Genomic DNA, 19,277 nt, shown 5'->3' with positions numbered 1-19,277 from the left:
AATAATAAAATGTGTAACAGACTGCCTTAGTGGGATGAATCTCAGATATTATTACCTGATAAAAAGTAATAATTCTGATCAAAACATATTAAGCCTAATATAGCCAATTTTTTTTTTTTTTTTTTTTTTTTTTTTTTTTGCGGTACGCGGGCCTCTCACCGTTGTGGCCTCTCCCGTTGCGGAGCACAGGCTCCGGACGCGCAGGCCCAGCGGCCACGGCTCACGGGCCCAGCCGCTCCGCGGCACGTGGGATCCTCCCAGACCGGGGCACGAACCCGCGCCCCCTGCATCGGCAGGTGGACTCTCAAACACTGCGCCACCAGGGAAGCCCAGCCAATATTTTATAATAACTATAAATGGAGTATAACCATTAAGAATTGTGAATCATTATATTGTACACCTGTAACTGATATATTATACATCAACTAAACTTCAATTTAAAAAAAAAGCAAAACAAAACAAAAAACCCCCCAACCACCCAAAGAACATATTAAGTCTATATTGATTCTTGTTTTAAATCAAACAGATATGGGTTTAAGGTCATTTAATCAATAATATTTTACAATGCCTCAAGTATAGATAGAATGAATCTATGTTGTATGCTAATGGATTCCACTTTGAAGGAGCAATGTAGGCTAGTTCTTTTCCTAACCTTAATTACTAAGATAGAAAATCCTAAAAAGGTTCATTAAAGTCCTGATAGCCTAGTAACATAATAATGCTGGTTAATGATTATACTGTTAACAAATTTACCTTGTCTGCAATTTTACAGCAGCAGTCCATCCACAAGAAATCTTGAATTAAGTCATCATCTACAACAAAAGATAGCTATGGCTTGTCTTTTGAAAACAGAAGGTTTCCTTTTGAAGAATTAATTTTTACATAAGGAGATGATAAATGATGCTTAGAAATCAAACAAAAATGGCAGGACCAGGGTTGTCCAAGGTGTAGTTTTCAGTTCTTTAGTGTGTTTTCCATCGCAAGTGCTGTACAAAAAGCTACTGCTTTATTCTTTGGCTTCCCATCTGATTTGCCTTAATATATAGCCCAGACTGGAGGAGGAATGATAGAAGTGTTTGATTTATTGAATATTTCTATAGCTCTTTTAGAAATATGTCTTGGGTAGCTCTAGATGAGCCTTTGTTGTTTTCCAAAATCAATCTTTAACAGGTGGAAATGGAATCTGATAAAAGATAAGTCTTTAAGATATAATGACTCAATGAATACTGTTTTCTAAATATGTTTTATTTTTTTTAAAACTACTTTCTCCTTTTAGGTACAGGGTATTTTTAGTTTTGGGTTTTCTCTTCTCCTACTTATCTCTGTCCAATTATCTATTATCCAAATACACATGAAAATATCTATGTAAAGGAGATTCATAATTCATTAGTTATTTGTAACTAACATTTAATTTTGGAAAAAAACTGATTATGACAAAAAGATCAACAAACAAACATACTGTTAAAAAAGAATAACATCCAAAAAATAGGTCAGAAACACTCATTTCAATTTTAAAAGGCTAAAATATATAATCCCAAAATATATGGGTAGCTGTCAGAATATAATTTGAGAAAGATCTACTTTTTTCCATTTCCACCTGCATTTTAAGTTAAATAAGCATAACTTCTTGTTATATTCTAGAAATATCATCAATGTAGTCAAATAAATGGAAAGTTCCAAGTACTGCTTTTTTGAGAATAATTAATTTCTGCCTTGTTAATTCCATTTCTATTTCTTAAATTACCTAAAATGGTAGAGCCATGTATTTTCTCTTATTTCTCACATTCAGTTACAAATAATAATAAAGGTTGTGGGTAATAACTTCACTCTGCTCTTAATAAAGAGAGAGGGAAACTTTTATTAACAGCATTCTAGATTCTGACAAGGAACATCTTTATAGTTCAACATTTTCTACCTGTATTACTTACATTTTGTCTTCTATTATCTTATTTTGCTTTTCTTTAAATCTTAACCAGCTTGCCCTCCTTCTTTTTTTTTTTTTTTTTTTTTTTTTTTTTAAAGATTTCTGTCCTCTCAGCAGGGCAAACACTCTTGTCCCCAATTCTCTCCTCCTTTATGCATATGCTTTCCTCTGTAAGCAAGGAAGGCTGTTACCTGGATCTACCAGACTGTGATAGCTACTTGATTTGATTCAGTCCCACAGATACTTACCAGAATCCATCTATCCAACCCTTTATTCCATCTACCTTACTGCCTTACCTCAAAAAACAAACAATCCTCTTTCTTGGCCAGTAGAAGTACTATAAAGAAGTTTCTTTTTGGCTATGTTTAAGAAGCTTATTAGCAAAGTAGTACTGTTTCATGATCTGAACAAATTCAAACTCAATTTCAGTATATGAGCATGATGATAAAGCATAGTTAATTTTTAATAATATTCCCCAGATATAATATTGAAACTTATCTAGGTTGACTAACCTTGCCAGTTTGCTCAGTTTCAGCACTGAAAGTCCTGGGAAACCCCTCAGGCCGAGTGACACTGGGTCAGTTGGCTCACCTGAGACTTTATGTAGTATTTATACTTTAGGTCAAACAAAACTCATGCTATGACCTTGAACTGACCAGAATTTACATTTGACACTTGAATTTAAGTAGTCTAAAAGCTAGATGATGAATTTCTACTCTAAAAGTAATCAAAACAAACATAAATCCAGCATTGAGGGGAAAAAAAAGGACTAAGGAAAAAAAGGCAAATTTGGTTGAAGATAGAAAATCTGACATAGAAAATAACAGTATCCTCTTTGATTATTATAAAAATGATAAAATAGATCTTATATTCTTATTTTAAAGTACTCTATAATTACTCCTATTACAATATTTTAAACCTACCAAATAATTTAAAGAAAGCAGTCATTTCCTGACGCTGTATAACTAGACAGGGTCCTTTGGGGCGTTTAGACTTGTTGCTATTATGTGCATTTTTTTCAGATGCTGGCCAACCATCTTTAAAAACAGGACGCTTCAGGTTAATGGGTTTTTTAGGCTGATGTGATCTATTTGACCCTGATTTTACATGTACAGTGACAGTAGGTGGTGTCTCACAACATAGCTGATTATGCCTCATTTTGGTTTCCCACAATTCCTGTAAAAATAAAACACACAGTTATTTATCACACTCTTGTTCACTTCTATATAAAAACAACAGATTGGATGACACTATCAGATGCAGTCATAGGAAATGTTACTGAACTTGCTACTAAAATGTTAGTTATGACAATGACTCACATGAGAAACTGCTTTTAGAATTTAGTGCCAAGAAAAGCTATGCTTCCTTTGGGTAACTGATATGCCTTCTCTTCCCAAATAATAAGATCCTGCATACTATTTTGCTTTGACTACTAGGGAACTCAAAAGCAAATTTTTAAGTTAATTATAGAAACTATGCTGAGTTTATAATCTATTTGCGGTATTCTTTTTTCCTGATAATTTTTATTCTGCTTGTATTGATAATTTTATCATATTATTATGTCAGCTCAAATTTTTTATACAATAAGGCAAACTACTTCCAGAACTACATTATTATCAACATCAATTATTATATTAAAAAGCAATCTCACACACAAAAAAACATATTTTCTAACTGGTTAATTCCCTGATATGTTATAAAACTCACTGATTCAACAAGTATTGATTGTTATTTATTGAAAAGTTAAATACAATTCTAGCAAAGAAATGCATGGTATAAAGTGCATTGAGGGATTCTCATAAATTGGTCACTTTAATGTCTTCTTTTTTTACCATCTTTATTGGAGTATAATTGCTTTACAGTGGTGTGTTAGTTTCTGCTTTATAACAAAGTGAATCAGCTATACATATACATATATCCCCATATCTCCTCCCTCTTGCGTCTCCCTCCCACCTTCCCTATCCCACCTCTCCAGGTGGTCACTAAGCACCCAGCTGATCTCCCTGTGCTATGTGGCTGCTTCCCACTAGCTATCTATTTTACATTTGGTAGGGTCACTTTAATTTCTAAACTTGTGAGTGTATGACTATGCTATTTGAGTGGCCAATTACCAGTGTGAATGAATGTAAACTGTTACAGACTAATAAAAATTGAAACAAAGTTAATCCATCAATATGTAACAACATGCATAATCATTACCATGTTTGGTGGTAATTAGTTCACGTGATTACTAGTTAGCATTACTTTTATGGTCAAAGTACTTATAGGGTAATAGGAAATGTAGTTATGAATAGCCAAAGCAGGAAACTACTCTAAGACCCTAATGAGAACCTCTGAATCCATAACTCACAGTGACCCAGGCAGCCATGCCTCCCTTGATGTTCAAGGAGTCAGGTACAGATTCTCCTTTCTGACCCTCAGAAACTTCCCTGCTGAAGGAAGGAATGGAAAATAAGATTGGATATGGTGGGGCTAGATCAGCACTGTCCAATATAATGTGAGTCACTTTATATTTCTAAAGCCACATTTAAAAAGTACAAATAAGCAAGTGAATTTAATTTTAGGAATGTATTTTATGTAACCTAGTATATCCAAAATATCATTTTAACATGTAATCAATATAAAAACTAATGAGATACTTTACATTCTTTTTTTTTTTTTTTTTTTTTTTGTGGTACGCGGGCCTCTCACTGTTGTGGCCTCTCCCTGTGCGGAGCACAGGCTCTGGATGCGCAGGCTCAGCGGCCATGGCTCACGGGCCCAGCTGCTCCGCGGCATGTGGGATCTTCCAGGACCGGGGTATGAACCCGTGTCCCCTGCATCGGCAGGCGGACTCTCAACCACTGCGCCACCAGGGAAGCCCCTACATTGTTTTTTTCATACTAAGTCTTTGAAATCTGGTGTTTACACTTACAGTGTATCTCAATTTTGGATATGCTAAATTTCCAACAGTTAAAGTGAAATGTAGTCTTACCAAAACAGTGATGTGGTACATAAGGGAAAAATATTTTACATTCCTTCAGTATTTAATTTTAAATTAAATAAAAGTAAAAATTCAATTCTTCAGTTGCACCAGCCACATTTCAACTGCTCAACAGCCACATATGGCTAGTGGCTACCATATTAGACAGTACAGGCCTAGATTATGAAGAACTAGGCAGAGTAAATTATATTAAATTAATTCTATAATTGCTTCTCCTCCCTCTATTTTGCTTCCCTCCTCTCCTCTCATCTTTCTTCCTAGATCCTAAGGTCCAAGCAAATCGAAGGCAATTATGGAGTTGAGGGTGGGGGAGTGCTACAAACTCCATAGAAAAAGGAATGGGTGATAAATTGAGCCTTGAGACTTGTGTTAAGAACGTTTTGCTACTTCCTGCCCACCTCATCTGGGAGACAGCTGGAGGTCTCATCTGCATCTTTTTTTTTTTCCCCTCAAAGAAAGAGCAACCTTACAAATCTAGATGGAAAAAACTAAATAGGCAGGCTTCTCACATTGGGGTGTGGGGGTAGGCTTGGGGGAGTGGGGGACAGATGTGCCAGAATATAGAATAGCTGTGGCATATCTCCCAGGATGTCAGTTTTACTTAATGTTACTTAATGTTAAGTAACTTAAAATAAGTTAAGTTACTTAACTTATACTGTTAAGTAACTTAAAAGTGTTGCTTTGTTAAAACAACCTTGGATATATCATGAAATAGAATGCAAATTTTCTATCAATCAAAAAAATAAATGTTTTACACTATTCTGCTTCATATAAAATTTGAGAAAACAGAAAGAGGAGGAAATTCCTCAAATAGAGATTCACTGAGATTAATAACCAAACACTGGCAGGAGAGTTATGGAGAAGGACCTTAAGGAGAGAAGCTATCAGTGCAACATTTTGGGCAAATTCCAACTTGAGGTAACTTCTATATTTGCTCTTCATTTAGACATACTAAAAGAATGACAATAGTCAAATGAGAGTATTATTATTATTATTTTTAAGTTTGGCCGGCCGCGCGGCTTGCCGGTCCTATTTCCCCGACCAGGGATCCAACACGGGCCCTGGCAGTGAAAGCGCCGAGTCCTCACCACTGGACCGCAGGAGAATTACCAAGAATTTTTTTTTTTTTTTTTTTTTTTTTTAAGACAGAGGATTTTTCAGCACGACAGAAGGTAGAGGGACAGAGCCACCTGAGAATATACGTTAAAATACTGGAGAACAGACCTGGATTAAGACCTGATTCTCACTAGCGATTGGGTCTTAGGCTATTTAACTTCTGGGAGCCTCCATTTTCTCACTTGTGATATTGAGATAATAAAAGCAGCTATTTTTTTTTAGAACCTGGTACATAGTAAGTATTCAATTAAAGTTACTAGGCATTGTTAATACATATTTTGTAGGCTTAGTGAGGAAAGGAACTATATGGATAATGCACAGTGCTGAATGCTTAGCAAGATCTCAATATATGGCAGCACTATTATTGTATCTTTTTTACAGGAAGGGTGTCTTCGAAAGAAAGAGTCCCAATATGACAGATAACCAAATTTCACCTCAACTAATACATGTAATTTAAATGTTAAAATTTTATTGGTGGGGCTTCCCTGGTGGCGCAGTGGTGGGGGGTCCGCCTGCCAATGCAGGGGACGCGGGTTCGTGGCCGGTCCGGGGGGATCCCGCGTGCCGCGGAGCGCCTGGGCCCGTGAGCCATGGCCGCTGGGCCTGCGCGTCCGGAGCCTGTGCTCCGCAACGGGAGAGGCCACAACAGTGAGAGGCCCGCGTACCACAAAAAAAAAAAAAAAAAAAAAAAATTTATTGGTAACAGAGACCATAGGTATTTTTTTAATGTGCTCATGATAAAGAATAAAATTTGTAAAGAGACAGGATCTCAATTTTAACATAGCATGGGTTTATCAGTCTTTAAATGTTAAATTACTTCTAAAGTTTTTTGATTTTTTTTTTTTAATAGAAGCTAGTTGGCCTCCAGTCGTACTGGAAATGTAAGAAAGGGACATTTGTAAATTTTGATAAATGGGCCAAGGGCACAGCACCGAGAATACAGCAGCTCAGGTCTCAGGATTCTGGTGCAGATGCTCCTGCGAAAAAAAGATGTGTTTAATGGAACGCGGGGAGAGGCAGGACGAACTCAAAATACCACTATCCGGCGCCCAGCAGGGTAAAGGCAGGCGGGCGGGCGGGCTGCCGGAAGGTACGAGCTCTTTCCTAAGGGCCTTCCTTCCCGAGGAGGGGAGCGCCCGCTGAGGAGAGAGCACGGCTAGCACTCGGGGACGCATCTCCCCTACACCCCTTTGTCCCCTCCCCTCCCCCGCCCACTAGTGAGCACTACCAGCTGAGCCAAAGAGCACAGTGTCGGCGAAGCCAGACAAACCCGGCCGAGGGGGGCGCCCCGCCTCCCTCTTTCTACTTCGCCGCCGTCCCCCGCCCCGCGGCCCTACGCCGGCAGGCGCCGTACGACCGCGACGCCCCTCCTGCCCGCCGGTACCTGAAGGGGGGAACTCACGGGCGGAAGTGTGTGTGGAAGGGGCCAAGACGCCGCCGCTGCCTCACACACTGAGGGCGGCGTCGTTGGGGGAGAGAGGGGACGGAGGAACTAGGCACAACCAAAACTGGAGAGTTGCCGGCGAGGCCCGAAGCCGGGACGCGAGCGGAGAGTACCTGCGGAAAACCGAGGCTGGTGAGCGGGGGCCGGGCCGGCGGGCAGCCTTCCCCAGACGCCCCAGGCCTCAAACGGTTGCTCGCAGGTCACTCCACCGCGGCACTGCGGGCTCGGAAACCTCCCGCCAACTCGGAGCGAGGCCAGCGCGGGCCAATCAGCGCGCAGAGCCCGCCTCCGGGGGGCGGGGCCAGCCCAAGGCGCGCGCGCCTCCCCTCCCGCCTCGCTCTACGCTCGCAGTCTCAGCCGCCTGCCCGCCTTTTTCCGTTACCCGGTGTAGCTTTCCCTCCCGGCAAGGTCCTGGTAAAACGCCTCGACACTCCCAGACCGCTTCTTGCCTTCTAATGTAACGCCTTACCCTTGAACACTTACCAAAGTCAGGCTTGGATTAGAGCCATTTATCTTCCCTGCTGCGAGATGGAGAAGCCCTGCCGGGCTGGGACGTCAGGTCTTAATTTACCCCTCCCCCACCGCACCAGGCACACACACTGGCAGGAACGCGGTAAACGGAGACGTCAACAGCAGGAGGACGAAGAATCAGAGGTGAGCTTCGCAGCAGCAACTGTAGATTACTGCTACGTTAAAATAACTGTAGAAACTGAGGAAGAGACAACCTAAACCAAAAAAGAAAGGTGTGAGCACCGTGGCTCTTTGTGAGAAGGGGTAATGTTATTCTATCCTGTTAAATCTATTGTTCTAAACTAATTTCTTCTACAGGAACCTTTTCTTTTTGACCTGGTGCCTGGGATGTAAGGTGCTTAATAAATGTTTGTTCAATGAATAACTAAAAGGATTCTTCATAACTTTTAAATTTTGTGCGTGACATCTTTTACTCTTCACTTCCCTTCTATCTAATGTATAACCTGCTTTTTTCCCCTGTTAACGTATCATGGCCTTTTTTCATGGTGCTACAGTCTCTCTAAATATTCTTAACGACTGCATAATAGTCCAGAGTGGATGGACCAAATGTAAATCATTTTGATATTTGCATTGCTTCTAGATTTTTCAGTTACCACAACTATCACACTTAAAAAGCAATTTGGCCTTGCGTATTTGTGGCACTTCCTAGCAATTAGTTCCTCAGTTAGCAACTCTGAAGAATGAATATTTAGTTCCCTTCTTTCTCAGGCTCTCACACAGCTAGATGAGGGCAAAAAATCACCTACATGAAAGAGGACACAATCTGCGAACTCATTTTTCCTTATAAGCGCCTTGGATATTTTCCCCATGGCCCTTAAATGGGGGAGTGAACCAAGAAACATAAACTGGTTGTGAAAACCTTAAATACTGATTCTCCTAGGAAAACACTGCTTTGAGCCTCCTTCTCTCTTTCCCTGGTGGTTCTCTTTTCTGCAAGGTATCAGGGTTTACTGTGATTACTAATTTCCAGCCTTGAGTACACAGAATGTTTACTGAACAATGAATGACTACTACAGGCATACTGCTTTGTTTTATTGTGCTTCGCAGATACTACATTTTTTACAGATTGAAGGTTTATGGCAACCCTGCATAGAGCAAATCTATTAGCGCCACTTTTCCAGCAGCATTTTCTCACTTCATGTCTGTCACATTTGGGTAATTCTTGCAATATTACACACATTTTCATTATTATTATATTTGTTATGGTGATCCATGGTCAGTGATCTTTGATGTTAACTATTGTAATTATTTTGGGGTACCACAAATGGAGGCCATAAAAGCAAACTTAATGCATCTATAAATGTGTGTTTTGATTGCTCCACACTAATTGGCCATTCTCTTGTCTCACTCCCTTTCCTCAGGCCTATTCCTTGAGACACAACGAAATTGAAATCAGGCCAATTAATAACCTTACAGTGGCTCCTAAGGGTTCAAGTGAAAGGAAGAGTTGCATGTCTCTCACTTTAAATCAAAAGCTAGGCCTCGGGCTTCCCTGGTGGCGCAGTGGTTGAGAGTCCGCCTGCCAATGCAGGGGACACGGGTTCCTGCCCTGGTCCGGGAAGATCCCACATGCCGTGGAGCGGCTGGGCCCATGAGCCATGGCTGCTGAGCCTGTGTGTCCGGAGCCTGTGCTCCGTAACGGGAGAGGCCGCAACAGTGAGAGGCCCACGTACCGCAAAAAAAAAAAAAAACTAGGCCTCTTTTCCATAAATGGAATTGCATGTAAATTTATAAAAACTGAAATATTTGATACGTACAAAAGAATATTAGTAACATATATGCAAGCTTAGCATAAAACAAAACTTCAAGAAGCCACTGCCCACCAAAAAAGCATGAACCTAAGATCCAAGGAATAGAACATTAAACAATACTGTTGAGATTCTGTATGCTCCTCCTCCTCCCCTTACTTCCCAGCAGAGGTGACTTTTGTTTTTCCCATCCCCCCCTCCCCAACTTACAGGATCTTAGTTCCCCCACCAGGGATTGAAAGTGCCGAGTCCTAGTCACTGGACCGCCAGGGAATTAATTCCCCCATTCCATTTTCTTTTTAGATTTACCGTATTCTTAAACACAAATCTTGTTTGAAAATTTAATACTCTTTGTATTCTTCATAGTTTCAAGATTTAGACACACTAATGAATGACAGTAAATCATTTTCATTCCTGTATAGGATTATTCTGTAAATATACCATAATGAATCAATGCTTCTGTCAAGTCACTTGTGTTATTTTTTGCTATGAATGCTCTGAGTATTCCCATGCACAGACCTGGTTATCAGCTGCTATGCCTCTGTAAAGCCAAATTAGTTATTTATAGCTTGCTCAGGCTCTGATGAGTTGGTGTCTGGTCAGTGCCCATGTATTAAAGTCAAATATTTTGAATACTACAATACTTCCGTTTATATATTTAGCCCCATGGTGCATTCATGTAGTTTTTCCATAAATGCTTTAAAGTGAAACTGATGGGTTTTAGAGTATGCACAGTTTCAACTATACAAGATTATCAATGCTAAATTCATTTCCCAGGTAGTTTTACCAGTTTTAAGTAAGAGTTTCCATTAGTCGACATCTTGCCAATGTCATATTTTCAGACTTTTTGTGACTAGATTATCTTTTAAGGTGTATTGTAGACGACACCTTTATTTTCAGCACCCCTTTTCTACGAAATGTTCTACTGAACCTCCCAAACCACTTGGGTGTAGGGATAGCAGCTATATTCATGCAGTATCATCTCTCCCCTTCCTCACTCATTGGAGTCATAAGGGCCGGCCCTTGATTCAAGCTGGGCAAAATTCCCTTCCTGGAATTTTGCACTATGACCAAGAATGCAGCCTGGCTGATTGCTCTTTTATATGGTAGAGATAAAAAAAAGTCTTCAGAAGTATTAGGATAGAACAATAGTTAGATAGAAGGACTTTATAAAATTTCTCTCTAGAATAGTTTTCTCCACTGTACCTCACTTTTTTGCTCATTAATGAAAATATCTTTCTTGATTTCTCCCCATTCTTGCTTCTGCCTATGACATAATTCTTATTTGTTAAAATGAGGCAATAGCCTCTCCACTTTCAAGTTTTGATTCCTGGTTTTAAGTGTTCATATTTACTAGGTGACTTCTGAAACACAAAGTGTTACACAAACTATATCACTTTCCTAAAAATATTCGAAGTGGCTCACAACAAAGATGACTTTAAGGTCAATAAAACAGAACCTAAATAAACTATAGCAAAGGGGAGGCAAGGAAGTACCCATAAGGATCTTGGAAAGTTTGATTCTGAACAAGAGGCAACTTCCCCAATGTGCCTGTCAGCAGGTAGCTGAGAAACGTTCCTTCAATTAACTGAACACTGACTTCTCATACTTACCAATATTTTACCAAATAAGGATTACAGGTTTGACAACAAATTATTTTTGCCATATAGACCCAGATCAATTTTCTCCTGAGACTGTTCCAGCATTCTTGTTCGAGACAAAAAGCAGTTAGATGAAGATAAATAAAAACTGCAACTGGGCTTCCCTGGTGGTGCAGTGGTTGAGAGTCTGCCTGCCGATGCAGGGGACACGGGTTCGTGCCCCGGTCTGGAAAGATCCCACATGCCGCGGAGCGGCTGGGCCCGTGAGCCATGGCCGCTGAGCCTGCACATCCGGAGCCTGTGCTCGCAACAGGAGAGGCCACAGCAGTGAGAGGCCCACGTACCGCAAAAAAACCTCCCAAAACTACAACTATATTATTTTTTGCTAATTTCTCCAAAAGGTCACAGTGTCAAAATAGTGGTAGTAATAGTGATTTTTTTGAAACTCATTTGCCATTCATTAAACCAACATTTGCATACGTACTATGTGCTAGGCACTACTCTAGAAGCTGGAGACACATCAGCGAACAAGAGACAAAAAATCTCTCTCCATACATTCTAGTCAAAATTAGACTGATCTAGACCTTAGGCTTCTAAGGACCAAATAGAACAACTTTTTGAAGGAATGCCCAACATACTAACGGATCTGTACAGCAAATAATTGATTTTCTTTAAAAAATGGAATAGATCACAATTTGTGTTAATCTGTCAGTGAGGATACCCAAAGAGTTTAGGATACTCACTTAATAAAAGTTAGGGTCTCCCATGAAAAACAGGCTGTACAGTACAGTAATAGAAAGCTGTTTGTTTTTTTTTAACAAATATTTATTGAGTATATATGGTGTACTGCTATAAAGTGGTGTTTTCTTTTTTTTAATTTATTTATTTAATTTATTTTTGGCTGCGTTTGGTCTTTGTTGCTACTTGTGGGCTTTCTCTAGTTGCGGCAAGCAGGGGCTACTCTTCGTTGCGGTGTGCGGGCTTCTCATTACAATGGCTTCTCTTGTTGTGGAGCACGGGCTCTAGGCACGTGGGCTTCAGTAATTGCGGCTCGCGGGCTCTAGATCGTAGGCTCAGTAGTTGTGGCACACGAGCTTAGTTGCTCCACAGCATGTGGGATCTTCCCGGACCAGGGCTCAAACCCGTGTCCCTTGCGTTGGCAGGCAGATTCTTAACCACTGCGCCACCAGGGAAGCCCTATTAAATAGAAAGCTTTTAACCTAGATTTTTGATATTATCAAATTAATTTCAGTGGTCTTACCAGGCCCCAGCTAGAGATGGGCTACAAAAACCTGAGGCAATTATCCCAGGAGACAGGGATTTGTTTCTAAAACTTAAGGCATATACTGCATAATAGATGCGTAACAGAGAATGGAACCCTCGGCTTCACATAGGTTCTTCTGAGGTATTGAAGTAGGTTATTAATTTTTAATTTGGTAAGTTGGTAGTTTCCTGAGTTCGACCGGAATACGATTCGTCAAGTGATTCCGCCCCTCACGCCTGCATTCTCAGGAATCCTTATTACACTAAGAGAGATAGAGACAGAGCTCATGTTTACCCCAAGAATGGTGGGGTGTCAGTCTGTTAATAATCTGTTGGTAAGTGACAGCATTTTCAGAAACTATGCCAATATCAGTTTGAGAATCACATATTGGAGGTAGCCGGATAAAAAAAGTTTCATCACCCTGGTTTTGTTTCCTCGGCTCTTTTTTCCTAAGAAATACACTAGTAGATTTAAGACTTAAGTTATTCCAGTTAAACGTATCACATACATTAAGGACTCCTCTGGACTACTTCTTTCCTGTTGTACGGTATTCTGTCTTTGTCAATAATCAGTGTTTATACATGATAGACTATAAATTAGTGTGCTAAAAGGCACACTATTGTAATAATAATTATAATTGGTGTAAAGTTCTGCTAGCTTCATGTTTAGTTGTGGTGTCATTGCTCTCTTGGGAAGAATTTTGGCCTGTACATCTACTGAATTACTCAGATTTAAGAAGCTGCAAAAATTAAAACACATCTTACTTGGTGAGCCCAGGCCAGGCCTGACTGAAACCCTCCAGGGATAGATCTTAGGTTCCCACCTTTTTGCACGCAGTATCAAAGAAATGCTTATTTCTTTCTGACTTATTTCACTCTGTATGACACTCTAGGCCCACCCACCTCACTAAAAATAACTCCATTTCGTTTCTTTTTATGGCTGAGTAATATTCCATTGTATATGTATGCTAACACATATATATGGAATCTAAGGGGGAAAAAAAAGGTCATGAATAACCTAGGGGCAAGATGGGAATAAAGACACAGACCTACTAGAGAATGGACTTAAGGATATGGGGAGGGAGAAGGGTAAGCTGTGACAAAGTGAGAGAGTGGCATGGACATATATACACTACCAAACGTAAAATAGATAGCTAGTGGGAAGCAGCCACATAGCACAGGGAGATCAGCTGGGTGCTTTGTGACCGGCCACCTAGAGGGGTGGGATAGGGAGGGTGGGAGGGAGGGAGACGCAAGCGGGATGAGATGGGAACATATGTATATGTATAACTGATTCACTTTGTTATAAAGCAGAAACTAACACACCATTGTAAAGCAATTATACTCCAATAAAGATGTTAAAAAAAAGATTAAAAGGCAAAATACAAATTACAATGAATGCTAAAAGTTTGAGTCAAAATTATTTAAATAAAATCATTTTAGAAAAATAAAAACAAAAATAAAGAAATGCTGAATCTGTGAGCTTCAGGCAGTTTGTTCTCGCTCCCTTTCACATACATACAACACACACCTCACAACACATTTGTAATCTTCCACTCTATTGATACCCAAAACAATCTGGGTTACAAGTAAGATTTTGTAACCACATTAGCTGGCAAAGATCCCTAAGAGGAAAAAAGATTTACGGCCACTTTTGTAAAAATAAGGTTTAATAAAAACACTGGCAAATCTGTACAAGAAAGAAAATAATAAGAAATTAAATAAGTTTATGATTTAATAAGTCAACCAGTGTAAGAGGTGGTAGCTGAAGGAAGTTTTGACTTTTAAAATCTTCTAGGCAGCCGCTGAGCTCTCGGGCTGCTGCCGCTGGGCCGCTGGCAAGGCAGGGCTCGGGCCTGGCCGGGCAGCTCCGGAGCGGCGGGGCAGGGGGGCCGGGAGGCGGGGCTGGGACCCGAAGCGTCGCCGGGACCCGATGCCGTTAGGTTCCAGAAGCTCCGAGCATTTCTGCCTTGGGACAGCCACGCATCTAATTCTGCAAAGTACTTTTATATGTAAAACTTGTAAAGGATCAGAACAATGCCTCCAAGACCATCATCAGGTGAACTGTGGGGCATCCACTTGATGCCAAGACTCCTAGTAGAATGTTTACTACCAAATGGGATAATAGTAACTTCAGAATGCCTCCATGAGGCTACACTAACTATAAAACATGAACTATTTAAAGTGAGAAAATACCCTCGCCACCAACTTCTTCAAGATGAATCTTCTTACATTTTCGTGTTACCCAAGAAGCAGAAAGGGAAGAATTTTTTCATGAAACAAGACGACTTTGTGACCTTAAGCTTTTTCAACCCTTTTTAAAAGTAACTGAACCAGTAGGCAACCATGAAGAAAAGATCCTCAACCGAGAAACTGGTTTTGCCACTGGCCTGCCAGTGTGTGAATTCGATATGGTTAAAGATCCAGAAGTACAGGACTTCGAAGAAATATTCTCAATGTTTGTAAAGCTGTGGATCTTAGGGATCTCAATTCACCTCATGGTAGAGCAATGTATGTCTATCCTCCAAATGTAGCATCTTCACGAGAACTGCCAAAGCGCATACATAGTAAATTGGATAAAGGGCAAATAATAGTGGTGATTTGGATAATAGTTTCTCCAAATAATGACAAGCAGAAGTATACTCTGAAAATCAACCATGACTGTGTGCCAGAACAAGTAATTGCTGAAGCAATCAGGAAAAAAATTCAAAGTATGTTGCTATCATCTGAAAAACTGAAACTGTTTTAGAATATCAGGGCAAGTATATTTTAAAAGTGTGTGGGGCTTCCCTGGTGGCGCAGTGGTTGAGAGTCTGCCTGCCGATGCAGGGGACGCGGGTTCATGCCCCGGTCTGGGAGGATCCCACATGCCGCGGAGTGGCTGGGCCCATGAGCCATGGCCGCTGAGCCTGCACGTCCGGAGCCTGTGCTCCGCAACGGGAGAGGCCCCAACAGTGAGAGGCCCGCGTACCGCAAAAAAAAAAAAAAAAAAAAAAGTGTGGATGTGACGAATACTTCCTAGGAAAATATCCTTAGTGTAAGTATATAAGAAGCTGTATAATGCTTGGGAGGATGCCCAGTTTGATGCTGATGGCTAAAGAAAGGCTCTACTCTCAACCGCCATTGGATTGTTTTACAATGCCATCTTATTCCAGATACATCTCCACAGCTACACCATATACGAATGGAGAAACATCTACAAAATCCCTTTGGGTTATAAATAGTACACTCAGAATAAAAATTCTTTGTGCAACCTATGTGAATGTAAATATTCGAGACATTGACAAGATCTATGTTAGAACAGGTATCTACCATGGAGGAGAACCCTTATGTGATAATGTGAACACTCAAAAGAGTACCTTGTTCCAATCCCAGGTGGAATGAATGGCTGAATTACGATATATACATTCCTTATCTTCCTCATGCTTCTCGACTTTGCCTTTCTATTTGTTCTGTTAAAGGCCGAAAGGGTGCTAAAGAGGAACACTGTCCATTGGCCTGGGGAAATATAAACTTGTTTGATTACACAGATACTCTAGTATCTGGAAAAATGGCTTTGAATCTTTGGACAGTACCTCATGGACTTGAAGATTTGCTGAACTCTATTGGTGTTACTGGATCAAATCCAAATAAAGAAACTCCATGTTTAGAGTTGGAGTTTGACTGGTTCGGCAGTGTGGTTAAGTTTCCAGATATGTCAGTGATTGAAGAGCATGCCAATTGGTCTGTATCCCGAGAAGCAGGATTTAGTTATTCCCATGCAGGACTGAGTAAGACTAGCTAGAGACAATGAATTGAGAAAGTGCTAACAGCTCCAAACAATTTGTACACGAGAGCCTCTATCTGAAATCACTAAGAGATTTTTCTGTGGAGCCACAGACACTATTGTGTAACTATCTCTGAAATTCTACCCAAATTAATTCTGTCTGTTAAATGGAATTCTAGAGATGAAGTAGCTCAGATGTACTGCTTGGTAAACGATTGGCCTCCAATCAAACCTCAACAGGCTATGGAGCTTCTGGACTGCAATTACCCAGATCCCATGGTTCAAGGTTTTGCTGTTCAATGCTTAGAAAAATATTTAACAGATGACAAACTTTCTCAGTACCTAATTCCTCTAGTACGGGTCCTAAAATATGAACAGTATTTGGATAACCTACTTGTGAGATTTTTACTCAAAAAAGCATTGACTAATCAAAGGATTAGGCACTTTTTCTTTTGGCATTTAAAATCTGAGATGCACAGTAAAACAGTCATAGGTTTGGCCTGCTTTTGGAGTCCTGTTGCTGTGCATATGGGGTGTATTTGAAACACCTGAACAGGCAGGCTGAAGCTATGGGAAGAGCTCATTAACTTAACTGATCTCAAACAAGAGAAGAAGGATGAAACACAGAAGGTACAGATGAAGTTTTTAGTTGAGCAAATGCGGCTACCAGATTTCATGGATGCTCTTCAGGGCTTTCTATTGCCTCTAAACCCTGCTCATCAGCTGGGAAATCTCAGGCTTGAAGAGTGTCGAATTATGTCCTCTGCAAAAAGGCCACTGTGGTTGAATTGGGAGAACCCAGACATCATGTCCGAATTACTCTTTCAGAATGAGATCATCTTTAAAAATGGTGATGATTTATGGCAAGATATGCTAACACTTCAAATTATTTGCATTATGGAAAATATATGACAAAATCAAGGTTTTGATCTTCAAATGTTACCTTATGGTTGTTAATTGGTGACTGTGTGGGACTTACTGAGGTGGTGAGAAATTCTCACTATTATGCAAATTCAGTCTAAAGGAGGCCTGAAAGGTGCCCTGCAGTTCAACAGCCACACACTACATCAGTGGCTCAAAGACAAGAACAAGGGAGAAATATGCAGCCATCGATCTGTTTACATGTTCATGTGCTGGGTATTGTGTTGCTATCTTCATTTTGGGAATTGGAGATGGTCACAATAGTAACATCATGGTTAAAGATGATGGACAACTGTTTCATAAAGATTTTAGACACTTTTTGGATCACAAGAAGAAAAAATTTGGTTATAAACGAGGGCGTGTGCCATTTGTTTTGATCCAAGATTTCTTAATAGTGATTAGTAAAGGAGCCCAAGAATGCACAAAGATAAGAGAATTTGAGAGGTTTCGGGAGATGTGTTACAAGGCTTATCTAGCTATTCGGTAGCATGCCAATCTCTTCATAAATCTTTTCTCAATGATGCTTGGCTCTGGAATGCCAGAACTACAATCTTTTCATGATACTGCATACATTCGAAAGACCCTAGCTTTAGATAAAACTGAGCAAGAGGCTTTGGAATATTTCATAAAACCAATGATGCACATTATGGTGGCTGGACAACAAAAATGGATTGGATCTTCCACACAATTAAGCAGCATGCTTTGAACTGAAATGATAACTAAGAAACTGAAAGCTCAGTATCTGGATTCTATACTGCACTGTTAACAACTGTCAACAGGCAAAGACTGATTGCACAGGAAATGCACAATCCATGAACAGCATTAGAATTTACAGCAAGAACAGAAATAAAATACTATATAATTTAAATAATGTAAATGCAAACAGGGTTTGATAGAACTAATTCATTTCAAAATTAAGCTTTAAAATAATGTGTAATTTCATGTTATGCCTTAAGTCCAAAAAGGTAACTTCAAGATGGTTTGTATCTTTTTTTAAAAAACAAAACAAAAAACCCCAAAATATATAGAAATGATGGAGAAGGAAAAAGAATGATTTTTTTTTGTCTTGCAAATGTTTCATGTTTTGAAATGTGGACACAATAAAGTCTACTATTGCATTAGGTCCATGTAAACTGGAGTCTGATGTTAAATTACACTTAAGATTGGAAAATAATGAAAATTTCATATTAAAAATTTTTTTCTAATCAGGGATTTAGAAATTCTGGCATTCAAAAGTACAGGTAAAACTGAACAAGAGATAAAAATTTCTACACTGTATCTAAATTTCACTTTTGTTGAAACATTATAAAGAGAATAAAGATAATAAAACTTTCATCATATACTTATAGGGAATCAGTTTATGTTTTATTGAACTGCTGTTGATTTTGCAAGGTACCCTGTCACTTTAAACTCCCTTTAACCACTTTTTAGCTGTTTAAGGAAATTATAAAAACACTGAAATCTACTAGCAAAAAAGGGATAGAGTATTTCTACATGAGGGCACTGGTATAGTCAGGCTATTAAGTGTTTTCTCAGGCACAGCTTTTACAAGAGAAGAGGTGGATTGAGTCAGGGCAGCAAGAGTAAAGTAAGCCTATTTTCCTTCTCTAAACACATTTTTAATGTAAAGATGTGAAAGAAAAAAATTTGTTCTTTTGGTTCAGAAGTTAACAGTTGCCAAGTAGACACAGGAATGTACCTGAACTTATATATGGAGATATATTTAAGTTCCTAGGCTCGATATAATACACTTTTATATACTCTTAAGGGACACATCTCAAGATGCTCCTGGTTTTCCCTTAGACAAATTTTTTTTAAAGGCCTATTATAACCTCTTACACTTCCAACTAGCCACATTTTAAACTTTAAAATTCTGCTTGCAGGTATTTTGACTCAACATTTTGAACAAACCTGTCCTGCTGATCATGATTAAAATTGGTCCCTGGGCAAAATTAAAATAATGAATGGTAAGGCTTCAAA

General features: G+C 39.6%; 1 protein-coding gene and 1 pseudogene across 2 annotated transcripts in view; one reads left to right on the top strand and one right to left on the bottom strand.

The window, feature by feature from the left end:
* SPDYA (speedy/RINGO cell cycle regulator family member A) overlaps positions 1–4,292 on the bottom strand; it is a 33,268-nt gene extending 28,976 nt beyond the window's left edge. The window contains exons 1-3 of one of the 2 annotated variants that reach the window (XM_060117275.1): positions 4,275–4,292; positions 2,848–3,100; positions 754–812 (exon numbers count right to left, since the gene is read on the bottom strand). In XM_060117275.1, coding sequence (XP_059973258.1) covers positions 754–812; positions 2,848–3,100; positions 4,275–4,292 — 330 coding nt within the window. Of the gene's footprint in view, positions 1–753; positions 813–2,847; positions 3,101–4,274 lie in introns of those variants that run through there. The other variant, XM_060117276.1, reaches the window with a different exon arrangement.
* Positions 4,293–14,647: 10,355 nt separating this feature from the next.
* On the top strand, positions 14,648–18,008 carry LOC132501727 (phosphatidylinositol 4,5-bisphosphate 3-kinase catalytic subunit alpha isoform-like; annotated as a pseudogene).
* Positions 18,009–19,277: the final 1,269 nt, after the last annotated feature.

The sequence above is a fragment of the Mesoplodon densirostris genome, chromosome 14, assembly GCF_025265405.1.
Source record: "Mesoplodon densirostris isolate mMesDen1 chromosome 14, mMesDen1 primary haplotype, whole genome shotgun sequence".
In the NCBI taxonomy this organism is placed as follows: Eukaryota; Metazoa; Chordata; class Mammalia; order Artiodactyla; family Ziphiidae; genus Mesoplodon; species Mesoplodon densirostris.
Note: the sequence above shows the minus strand (reverse complement) of the source record. Positions and strands in the feature narration are given on the sequence as shown.